The sequence below is a fragment of the Tympanuchus pallidicinctus genome, unplaced genomic scaffold (genome assembly GCF_026119805.1).
Source record: "Tympanuchus pallidicinctus isolate F22 unplaced genomic scaffold, pur_lepc_1.0 scaffold13, whole genome shotgun sequence".
Lineage (NCBI taxonomy): Eukaryota > Metazoa > Chordata > Aves > Galliformes > Phasianidae > Tympanuchus > Tympanuchus pallidicinctus.
The window spans coordinates 10,285,789-10,298,617 of NW_026294648.1; the positions used below are offsets into that span (position 1 = coordinate 10,285,789).

At 37.7% G+C, this 12,829-nt stretch overlaps 1 protein-coding gene across 2 annotated transcripts in view; it reads left to right on the top strand.

Moving 5' to 3' along the window:
* Nucleotides 1-1,742: 1,742 nt before the first annotated feature.
* The window catches only part of LOC128076173 (connector enhancer of kinase suppressor of ras 2-like), a 172,763-nt gene continuing 161,676 nt past the window's right edge, over nucleotides 1,743-12,829 (top strand). For both annotated transcript variants that reach the window (XM_052673561.1, XM_052673562.1), the window contains exon 1: nucleotides 1,743-1,968. In XM_052673561.1, the coding sequence (XP_052529521.1) occupies nucleotides 1,887-1,968 (82 nt within the window). In that variant the 5' untranslated portion in view covers nucleotides 1,743-1,886. The remainder of the gene's footprint in view (nucleotides 1,969-12,829) is intronic.

The window sequence follows — 12,829 nt, forward strand, 5'->3', positions numbered from 1 at the left end:
GATGGCGTTTTCCAGCATAGTATGTCCAAATACCAAATTCATACACAACACAGTTTAACTCAAATTATTTCATATTTGTATTAAACTCAGAAGAATCCAAAAGAGGTGATAATTTTCTAAGAATAATTTTAAGAAAGAAATAGACCTAAACCAAACATCTTGCACAGTTTCCAGTAGCTAACAAATATTTGTTCCATATATATCAGCTCTGGTCCCCTATTACATAAAAAGAGAAGCACGTTGTGCTTCAGATCTTTGCTATTATTATGTCCATTGTAAATAGCTATTTAGAACTAAAGCTACTGAAAGTGGTCTCCCAAAACTCACAGAGGAAGCTGACATGCTGTTCAGCTGGAAACAGCAAACAGCCTTCTTGAAGGATAATTGATGTGAATCCTTTTCAATAGGAGATCTGTGCTCTGAGCACTCAAAATACATCATGGAATACTAATCACACTACTTCCCAACACAAAAACGAGAAATAAAAAAGGATAGAGTGCATCACTGAGCTGAGATGGTGCATCCCTTTGGAGACGTTTCAGGGGGAAAAGATGCTTGTCTGCATTGTTATCTATATAGACTTAAAGAAGAAGCCTGAAACAGCATAGCACAAACACATAGCACCAAAAATCTTTTATGTTCCCTCATGTAAGAAAGAGAGAACAAATGAATCAACACGGTTCTTGTGTGAGGGGTGAGTGAGGGAGACATGGCAATAATATCATTTTCTTATTCTAGCATGCTAGTGGAGCTTGAAACAGAAAGAAGCAGAAGAAAAGGCATGGGTGGAAGGTTACCGGAAAGAAAGCTGGAACTGCTTTGTTCTGCCTTTCTTCTGGAGTCCGAGTTTTCCCTCCAAAGATAAAATGGTGGGGCTGTGCATCTCTGACAAGGGCTTGGACAGAAAGCACACACCTCTTCAACCACATGATGCAGAACATGCTGCTGCACGAGGCATAATCAATCATAAACGGGTCCAGAAAGTACTGTCCAGCACATCTCACTAAGATGCTTCACCTTCATCTTTTGATAAGGTAATGAACTTCATTATTAGGAATATTGAAAACATTTTTATTCCTAACAGAAGGGAGAGGCTGTCTAATAGTTCCATCTCTTTCAATCAAAATACTTACTATGCTTGTCTGTTAAGGGTGCTGTAGCAGTGAAAATTGACTCCAACCTTCTATGCTGTCACTTTTCACTACAAAATGTAAGGATCACAGGCTGGCTCTGAATGTGGCCTGAAAAGAAAGCATTTTCTTCCAATAGTTTTATCTTGGTGAGACTTTTTAGCCTGTGTTTGACATTCTGAATTACATGATTATATAGGATAAGACTTCAGCAACATTTTGCATTGTAAAGATGGAGCTCAGCATTTTGCCAGATGCCAAGTGATACTCTGATATTTCTATCTTCTCTTTAAATTGAATGACAGTCAGCATATTCACAATGAAGCTGAGACAATCTGCTATCAAGTTACAGTGGTGATATTTTCCCCGATGAAGATCCCACAGCTTGTGGAATAAAGCTCCTTAAAACTCAGTGCCTGGAATAGCTCCAGCTCCAATTGCTCTCTGTGTAATACAATTTTATATTTGTGCCAGTCTAATAAGTAGATCACTGGGTAGAGGCTCTTGTAAGTAAGTCTATACGTACTGCACCATTTCCTGGCTCAGTGTGCTCCAGCGTTGCAGGCTGTGTGCAGTGGGGGAGGTGCCAGAGCTGATCAAGCAGTGTAATTTTATACATTACTGAATCAGTGCAGGAGAAACCTGGAGGGACAAAGCATCATCTTCTCTTTGGACTGCACTGTAAAATCCTACAGCTCTCTTATCCCAGCCATGCTCTGATACGTTTTTTCTCTCCTTTTCCTGATTTTGGTGTGAATGATAAGTGATCTGATGATGGCTCTCGTTATGGAACCTATTAGCAAGTGGATGCCCAAGCAAGTAGTGGATTGGATGAAAGGTATGATTGTTTATTATCATGCATTGTCTGTACTTTGGATCCTTGCAAATATGTAACTGCTCCTCTATTCTTTGTTTTGGGAAGAGTTTATTCAGTTTTAATAACCCATATGCTGCTTTGCACAGTAGTTTTCAGAGGCACGACTGAAGAGCAAGGCTGTTTAAGCTGTACAGCATGTTGTCAGAATTTCTGCTGGGAACTGAGCAGGGATCTAATGCATTTGTTGGAAAACGCAGACATAAAGTATTTGTGTCTCAGGGCTCCATTATGCATTGCACAGTGTAATGTTATTATGTTTGGCTGCTTTAAATTTGCCCTGATTAGGTCTGTTTTGTTCACGTCAGGTGATGTGATGCAGTGTCTGTGCAGCACTCGTGGTGTAGTTTGGGGAGATACAAGGAGCGTAAGGCGCCGGTGGCTGGTCTGAGGAATCCTGATGCTTTGGTGACATGTCCTGATTCGTTCAGGCTTCCCAGCTTGTGCTGCTCTGTGCGAGGCTCTGCGTCTCCGGCAGCCCCGGTACCGAGGACTGTGCATCCTGTGCCCGATGTGGGGCGGGCAGTGGGAAGCGCACGGTGCTGAGCACGGCTTCACAGGGGAAACTCTTCCAGATAACTTGACTGGAATGACAATTTCCCTGCACGTTTGCAGCTTCACAACACAGCCATAAGCTGTGACACGTTTTGCTTTATAATGCTCAGCAGTGTTACATACAGCTTGGTTTGGAGGGGAGGGGGAAGAATTGTTCAAGATGAGAAGTATTTTAAATGTCTCCTGAGTGAGGAAAATGTATTTCCACAGTGGAATGCATTGCTGTTACACGCTGCTTCTGATGAGCTGCCTGTCTTAGAGACAAATGTTTTCTGCTCTAATGGATCTCCATTATATAAGGAAAAGAGGTGCAAATTTTGTTTGTGAATTACTCACGGAAATGACTTCTGTAATATGATTACTGAACTTATTGGAGGGATGAATTGGATACCCAATATAATGTCATTAAAGCTTTCAGTGCGTTATCGTTAATAAGGGAATGGCTTGGATCTCATTTTGCTGAGATACATCTCCATACAGAACTGAAGTGGGACTGTTGGAGTGCCCATCAGCAGCACCGCACTTCTGAGCAAACTATTCTGCAAGCATACAGAACTACAAAGTGAGTGGTATTGAAGGGAATGCACGTCTCAGGTGTTTGTCAACTCAGGTTAATTGGGAGGTGTAAAGCAGGTCATTGGGGTGTATCCCAAAGCCATCAGGTGCAGGATTGACTCCCATATTCCAGTAGCATTATTTGAAATCAATACCTAATGTAAGTGCAGAGGAGACTTCTGATCTACACCTTTATATTAAGTATGTGAAAGACTTATAAAGTAGACCTTCTTATGCTATTTTAACTAATGGGTTGAATTGTTACGTAAATTGAATGTCAGTATATGTAATACTTGTTGCTTAGTGTAAGAATACTCCTTACTAATTTTTATCATTTTTGGTGTAAAAACTAATTTCATCTTGGGAAACTCTAATCCACAGGAAGCAAAAACAAACGATTCCTAAATGTATTGAGTTGTTTGACAGTTACATTTCCATACAAAGACTGCATCCTGCATCCATGAGGATGTCTGGAGTAGACAGGATTGTCAGTCTTGTGCCTCTGGGCTTATGCATATATACAATACAGTGAACACTGAAGTATTCACAAGACGGATATTTCACTTGGTAACATGACTGTTACAAATCTACAAACAGTAAAGTTGCATATATATCCTTTTTCACCACATTCCTGTTTTATCCTAATGCTTGCTTTTATAAAATGCACATTTCAATTGAAATCAAAGAACAGATGTAACAAACACAAATGGAATCATTCCAAAATTAGTTTAAAAGTACATAGAAATCCCTAATTTTATAAAATTTGCCCAGTTGTGACCACTGGGCAAAATTCCTTTTAATTTATGTATATTCTGTATGTCAGCTCCATTAGCTATATTATTCTTCTCAATGGCTATGAATGCACTAGAGAGATCAAAGTCCTGCAAAGTAGCAATATTCACATACTAATGTAGCTTTTAGGTGTCATCTAGACTGAGAGGACACTTTTTTAGCAGGACTAAAAGGTACAGTGAAAACATTTGGGGAAATTAACACTTTATGAATGTGAAGTACTATCTTTACCATGGAAAGTAACATCTTAATGAACAATGTATCTAATATTGCAGGTGCCTTTTTATTCCTTAAAAATGTCTAGTCAGCTGTGGGTTAAAGGTTGCATGTTGTAAGACATTGCAGAGGTAAATATGTTGGTTTTTTTAACTTGCATTTGTCATAACTATTTAAGATTCTTTAATTTAGTTTTTAGAACGGTTATTACAGTACGTGGTATGAGATTAACTAGTAGTGACTACCAGCAGGACCAAGTAATTGAATAGTAGATGGGAGTAAGACACAGAAATGATGTTAATAGTTTGAGACCTGGCTACCCAGAATGCATCCTGATTATGGTGCGCTGTTAGCAGAAGCAGCTGTAGCCCAAGTCTCAACCAAGAGAAGACGTCCTTCTGTCCTTTTCCTTAAGGAAATGTTACTTGCCAAAAAAAGTAAAAATTACTAGGCTCTAAGAAACATTATTATGACAAGTTGGCATCTTGTATTTATTCACAGTTCCTATCTCAGGAATGCATTCAGGAATTCAACTTGGGCACTGCGTCTGAGGTTGTGGACAACCTGAAAAAGCCAAGCAAGTTTTTAGAAATTGATTCCAGAGCTTTATATACGACTGAAATTAAGGCTCGAAACAACTTGTATAAAAGAAATTGTCCTCAGAGCGTAAAAAATATTTTGTAAAGACTAGCAAACACATAGCAGAAGGCACTGTGATTAAAAAGAAACTCTTCAGATGAGTGGAAACATGAATTGTGAGGTTACTTTTAAAAGCAGGGTTTTTTTCTTTATCGTTTTTCCAAAATGTAAAATTTCTGTAAATGCTTTTCACTTCAGAAAATGAGTATTTCTTCTGGCATGTCTCCATTTCTTCCACAACTTGACTGTTTTCCTCTGATATGTACTGTGGACTCTGAAATCTACTTTAAGAGGAAGAACTTTACATTGCATTGCTTAAGTTCTATTTCAGCACAGCAGGGAAAACAAATATTACCTGTACAACTTACACGGGTATTAATTACCACGATACTTTACAAGCTGGTTCTCTTTTTCCTCTAATAAACATGATTAAATGACAAGATGTGCTTCAATAATTACATCTGTAATTCTTTGACCTGGAGATGTTAGTGCTTGTTGGCCAATGCACTTCTGCACTTACTGTGGAACTCAGAGACACTTTGTGGTTGCCAGCACGCTATCAGTGAGCACTGCTCGGCCAAATCCAGCCAAAGCTGTTCCTGCTTATTGCAGGGGAGCCAGGGGACCTGCACCAGCTGACCTTTCAGGGTCCCTAACAGCTTGAACAATTCCACGATTTTACAGTATGTGTCCATGCACAATGGAGGGTAATCCTGTACAGAGTTTGGTGGGCTTGGCGGGGTCACTCTTTCACAGTGGGTTGGCACCTGTGTACAGATAAATATTAACCCTTTGGAACAATCCAATGCAATGAAATACAGCTCTAACTTTCAGAAAACAGCTGGACAGTAAAATAAGAAGAATAAGCCAGTGGTGGCTCAAGCACCTGTAAGAACAACTCCATTTGAAGTCCTTTACTCTAGGAGTGGCAGTAAGGTTTGTCTGCCCAAACAGCCTGCAGTAGAGGATCCTCTCATACCAAATGCTCAGCTTCAGATATTCACTTCACAACTGCAACCAATTTCTCCCCTTAAATCTAGAATTTCTCCACTCTCAACAGGGGATGCAAACATGCAAAAAAAAAATTAATTCAGTTGGTAAACTGATTAACTGTGCTGCACTGATCCTGTGCAGAATAATTATATGTTTAGCTGAAGGGTTTTCCTTAGCATGTAATTCCCTGATTTCAAGCTGGCTCATAAAAGAGAAAGGAAGGGAGGGAGGGGGAGCTGAGAGCAGGGAAGCTGATGACGTGAGAGGACTTGTTAGCATTCACATCACACAGGGCTCCGGCAAACCCCTTCTCAGTCTCCTTTTGCTTTTCATTAGATCACTACCTGTTCTGCAGCAGTCTGTCAGGAACAGGGAGTCTCCTCTATTTACAGAGCGTAATATATAAAATCCTGCAGTGTACTGGAGGCACAGCTAAATATTATGATCTACTGCAAATGCAGCCTTACAGAACTGATCTGGATGATACTTAGCTTCCTTGATCCTCCTTTGTGACCTTAGAATCCTGTAACACAAGAACTCGTCTTCATAAGATGCAATTTAAAACTTGGGTAGATAACCCAGGTCACACCTTATTTAGAAAAATGTAAGTTTGATAGCATCCTATCAGGTCTTTCTGTAGACAAATAGATTTGAAAGAATACTGAGAGCTATAAACAGAGAAGTCCTCAGAATTAGCAGTGAATTGTCAAGTAGTTCCAAAGTGAAGGTTTCATCATTTTCCTTCTACTCTCAATTCCAAAACTGAAGCAAACAATTTATTGTTGTCACTCCCAGTTGGATTACTGTGTTCCTCTAGTACCACACTGGCAGTTTTTGCTAGAAGTCACTGAATCAGAACTCAACGTCTGCCTAAAAGTTTTAAACTGTAATACCTTTTAGAAATAAATTATGGCAGCTATTTGTTGCTATTTAGCCAGATTAAAATAGCCATATCTTAAAAAATATTGAACAGGATGAATTAGTGCTAGTAAATGCCTGACTTATGAGTCGAGGATTCTCAATGACTAGCCAAAAAACCCCAAATTTTCCAACGGTGATGAGGGAGTGGCATGGAAATAACAAAGGAGAAGAAATAGGCTGGACAGTTGGATTAACAGCCGTAGGGTGCCAGGGCTTTTGTGCCTTTTGCTGCCTTCCTTCCAGAAGCAGCTACTGTAACACAGACTTTGGGCTCTCTCTAAGCAAGGCAAGCACAACAAATGTGGATTACCAGAGGTTTGCCGTGGGCAATGCCAGTAATGGGGACCTGCCTCATATCATATACTGTCCATATAATACAGAAACATAGGAATTATTTGGCTGAGGTATTTCTTCATCCCTATAATTATTACCTCTTTTCTCCTAGGTTTTTTGAGGAGACTTAGAATCTATATATTTTCCAAGAACTGACTGAGAATTAGCATTATCCCCATAAAAGATTTTAGCAATGCTTGCAATTTAACGCTCTGTACTTATTATCTGGAGATTTAGGGATATATTACAAATTTTTCCCATCTATAAAGAGTATACATTTAGACTGCTTTAAATAAATGTGAATCTGCAAGCAGAAAAATCTGAGCCGAATGAATGAATGTCCCTCCAGTTACATTTATCAAGTGTAACTAATCTTTCAGGTCATTATGTGAAGAAATTTATTTTATTGTCTAGAACCTTAATACAGGCAGTCAACTGTCATGCATTGCATTATCCTGTAACCTTTTCTTAAGACACATTATGCAAAATTCTTACCTTTCTTTGAATTCTGACCACTGCAGGAAGAACAGATGAACAATGCAAATTCAGAAGAGATCAGCTCCCTTCAAGTATCCCTGTTCCACAGTGCAATATATTAGGAAACAAAATTCAGAATAAATTGGATCCTATGGATGACACTTTCAGGTCTAATTAAATGAGGCACTGTACATCAAGTAACTGCAGAGATATTGGATGCTCCTTAAGCAACAGTATACTGTCAAGGTTTCTTTGCAGACATAATCCTGGGACACCTTTCTAATTCTGACACCTCAAACGCAGTGAGAAGGCACTTTCTGGGAGTGTCCTCAAGATGGTGTCCTAAATGTACACGATGGGTCAGATGGATGCTTCATGTACTCGAGTAAAGAAATGTTCCCATCTAATGAGGTGTTTTGAGAAGTTATTTTAACACCTTGAAGAGTTTAGAAGGAAAAAAAAAGGAAAGTACTTCCAACAACTTTAATGCCATTCTTCCTGAGAAGATCTGTCCTGCCAAAGCTGAGATAAATGAATATGTATATATTTATATTTATATATTTGAAGATACTAAATGAGACATTGTACTTAATAAATATCAATAGTATGGAATATTGCTGAACAACTACATACATTCATCACCTCCTGTCAGCTTAATTTTTTAGATACCTTCTAAATGCTACTACTGCAGAAATTTACTGTTCCTAATAAATCTGAACCTTTCAGGTGGTACCATGATGCTATGTAGCAATGACAGGACTTAGGAAGAGGGAGCTCAGTGAGTTATTATTATAGATTTAAGAGAAGAAAAAATTGTAAGGTTGTATTTGTGAAGAGCTCTAGAGGTGATTCAGAATGAAATTATTCCTGATTAACTAATTCTCAAATGGCTCCCAGCAAGTATCCTTGTTGACCTTCTATAGTGATGCACTCAGAAATATTCAAGGCCAGTGCCATGTTTGGTTTCCTTTACTCAAATTCTCCACCAGCTGGTCTATGGCAAAGAAGAACTACAAAAGCACTCTGGTGCATTTCAGTTGTAGTGTGGGTGAAGTTTAAGATAAAAATGCAATAGATTATAATTTTGCAAAATACACTCAGCTCTATTTCCTACAAACATGTTCACCTTTGTCACTCCAAGCATCATATAGAGACAATTCCATAAATTTTAGGAGGCAGTAATTGTGTCTTCTGTACTTGTACTGAAACTACTACAAGTATAGTAGGGATTAATTTGACACATCTGCCTCTTAGTTTACATGGAAAACTACCTCTGTTTGAGTTAAGATAGACAGTAGTGTCATCAGCATGACAACTCAGACATAGCAATTATCACTTGAATGAAAAGCGAGTTATAGCTCTCTTTTCATCAGCTTCCTCTGTTCTGTTTTCTTCTCCCTCCTCCTATTTATTCATTATTCTCTCACAGTTTGTTTCTTGCTTTATTCTGTAATCACATAGAGACTAAGCATCAGATTGTGAAGTAAATCATTCATTCTACACTAAATTCTAGTTCTAGCCCTATATAACTCAGGGAATAGAGGGTTGCAGTGATTTGGAAGTGAATTGCCTTCAAAATGCAGGAGCAAATAAGTGAGAACAACAAGAGAAAGGAACAGAATAAAGAGTGTGGGAATGATAAGATCCTTTTCTCCTCTCTCCCCAGCATTCTCCAACCTGTGGCTGCACCTGTGTGGGAGGTTTTACCATCCTGTATGACAAAGTTCATGTGGTTTAATAAATAATGCAGATGTCAGTTGCTGTGCCTTGCTGCCTCTCTTGAAATGCACAAAGTTCTAATCTTTCAAAATTTTGTTTTCAGCATCAGAGACATGTCTATATTAAGCATTTCCAGATACCAAAAAGCAAACAACTTCAGCAAGTTCAGGCACGGCAAACCAGAGATGATTCTGTATATTTCAAATATACATCCATCAAATAATTATTTTATAAATAAAGGCATACCATTTCAACACCCTCATATTGCTTAGAGAAAGCTAAAAACTTCCTACTTGCATAGGAAAATCCAGCCTAAAATGCTCTAGCACATCTTCCAGGAGCTTTAAAGTGCAGATGGAAGAAGCTGTATGTTAATGTTTCATCAGATCTACATTAAAATCTATCATGAATATTAAGGACACTCCTCACTTCTTTCAGACTGAAATATTGCCTCCCTGGAAGACAGAGGGGAAGTGGTTCAAACAGGGTATCAACTTAGCACATTCTTTGCAGTGGGTGGAAAGTGCTCTAAATAAGAATGTGCCCATTGCCCATTCCTAAAGGCAGGAAAATCATATGTAGGCACTTGTAATTGATCACTCAGCATGAACAGTGAGCTCATATTGAAATGTTCTAATTTATAGAACACCAAGGAGAGTTTTTAATTGCTCACTGTCAAGAGATTCTGATTGTTAGTTACCAAGCCACACTGTGAATTTTCTTAGTTATGTGGAAATCCACCTTGTGATTTATGGAAGAAAAAGGCACTCAAAGCAGAGAAGAAGCACTTTGAACCTCGCATTTGAACCCTGTACCAGGAAGAAACTACCAGAAAAATATAATAGAGGTTTAGAATGATCACTAATGGACTTTTGTGTAAAAAAAGAAATGGATCCATCCAGAGCAGTAGTTCAGAGATGCTGCATTTCTAGGAAAAAAAAGAGATCGAAGAGAAATAGTGAATAACGCATCAAATATACAACAGATAATTCATCAAAATAGCAAAACCAAGAGATTATAACTGCAAATGGGGAGATGGGAAGTTTTCATATATTTAGTAAAAGGACAGATAGAGGATAATTTTAAATTATTTTAAATTATTTTAATTTTCTTAGAGAAATGGAGGAAAATGCTTCTTGAGACTTTCAGAATTGGACTTAAAAGCACTAAAAACTGTGCTAAGAAAGCCATTGAGCATAAAAGAAGGGTGGATAGAGGGATCTTAATCGCTATTTCTTGTTTCTCCAATGATTCTCAGCAAAAATTATCAATAGCTTTTGTTGTGACAACCGAAGTAATGATTTGCATATCAGTAACGACTAAATGTTTTAAAAGCAAATGAAATCACTGAAACGATCACTCAGAACAAGTATTTAATCTCTGATTTTTTCCAAAAAGCCATAAGATCACTTAGAACATGAAAAACAGAAAAAAACTTTCTTAACCCCTATGCATAATGAGGTGTCCTTCAATTATTCTGTTAAGTTCCATATATTTTTACCCATCTAATGGTGGTTCTGCAGCTATTTCTTTAATAAGGCCTCCTTTGTGAGTTCCATTAGTGGCAAAGCAGCACTTATAATTCTAAAATACTTTGAATATTTACATGTTCTTTTAAGAACAACTTTTGCAATAAGAGAGTCAATGTATGAGGAATCCTGGCATCTTTTATAATTTACTTCCATATAATCTTTGGTGGTTTTCAGAAGTATTTAAGTATCTCAGGTGTGTCTTTGACAGATCTCCAGCTTCCATATTACATATCCAGGCAGAAATTCCATGTGAAACAAAGCTGTATAGTTCATCTCTGTAATGTCAGACTGGCCTGCTGATTGCCGGGCACATGAAATAATTCACCCTTCTGATTTTTTTTTATTTCTTTTGCCATCTGATGTCATATTTGGTTTGAATTGCTGGAATTACCATAAAATTTGTTCGTTCAAATCTCATTAATATCCCATATTTGAGGTGAGATGACAGGCAATATTTTGATTTTGCTTGCAAACTGGTATGGTGTCACATAAAAGCAATGTCACCAGCAAAATTAAACCTTACAGTGTACTACAGTAATGTAATACCATCCTGGAAGTCTGTGTTTGTTCTCGTAATGAAGCAAATGGCAATGGTGAAAGAACGCGGGTGAATAATCTGCATCTATAGTTAAGCCTAGTAAGCTTAGCTAGATGTGCACAAGTCACATTCTGGATTCCTGTATGCTGTTGAGAACATGTGGTGAAAATGATTAAGAGCAGGCCACAATCATGTACAAAATCTGTAAGTTATGTAGAACACTGAAACATGTATTATTATGTTGCAGCATTCAAGAAACACCAAATGAATTACAATGGAATAATCCAACCATCACTAATAAATATGGAACCAATGACTTTCTGTGCTCTATAGATAACATCCCTAAAGCACGTTACTGAAGCTCTACATCTAAGCATTGCCCAAATGATAACAGAATCCACATTTCTGGGTTTTGGTGCACATAAAGAACATAGAATATATCTCAGGGAAACAAAGCAAAACACAACAACTGATTGGTGAACATGTTAAAACACTGGCTAACTTCTTACTCTAAAGAAAAGCAGGTTTTGAAAAAATGAATGGTAACTCATTGCAGAGTGAAAAATGAACTAGGTTTCCATTTTCCATCCAAAACGCTCAGAGGAAATTGAAAGCAAAGGAAATTGAAGGGAAACTTGTGTAATTTTAGTCAGAAAGTCATTTTACCACTAACTGTAGGTAAAATTATTAAATTATTCAATAAAATTAATTTACAAGCCTAGATGGCCAGCAGAGTGTGATAAATTCTCTGTGATGAATTCACATGGTGCCTCAAAATTATTGCAAGTTGTGTACTTGTATTTAGAGAAAGCATGTGGTCTTCCTTAAGGCCATCCCCACAATCTATCTGTACAAATCTTAGGAAAGAGGGATTATCTGAGATTGTTACTGAAAAATAAGAAATTCAATTGTATTCGAAGACTGTTGATGCACTACCATCTGCGTTGCTTTCAATCCAAATGACTGTCAGTAACAATTGCACACTAAAACAGAACAAGAAGAGCATGTTTTTTTTTATTAAGTTTTCTGCAAGATATCATCCCAAAGCTAAGTGACCTTGAGTTTGTATTAGTGAACCCTGCATACAGCTAAACATGGTTCACAAAATCAGTAAATGGGAGACAACTATAGAAAAATAAATCCATTATTACAGTAGAGCATCTCTTTTCACAGTAGCATCAGTATATCTTGTACACTGACTGCTCTGTGTAAGGTGATAAAACTGATCAAGCAAAATAATTAAGAAATACTCTCAAGGGGCTCTTTAGATTAGAGTACAGTCTTGCACTGGTATATTCCCTTTCTTGATTAAAAAGGTACAGTGATCTTCCAGGTATTCCCCTCATATGATCTACTAGAATCTAGTAAAAAAGCAATGTTTATTAAAACCATGCTTATTTCCAGTGTTCATTATCTTCTGTTTTGCACCTGTGTTTCCAACTTCTGTGTTTGAGCTCCTTGGTTAGACTCTAAGAATCAATAAATGCTAATACACAAGGAGGATAATAACAAGAGTTGAAAAAACCATGCCTATAAAACTATTTAAAGAAAGTGT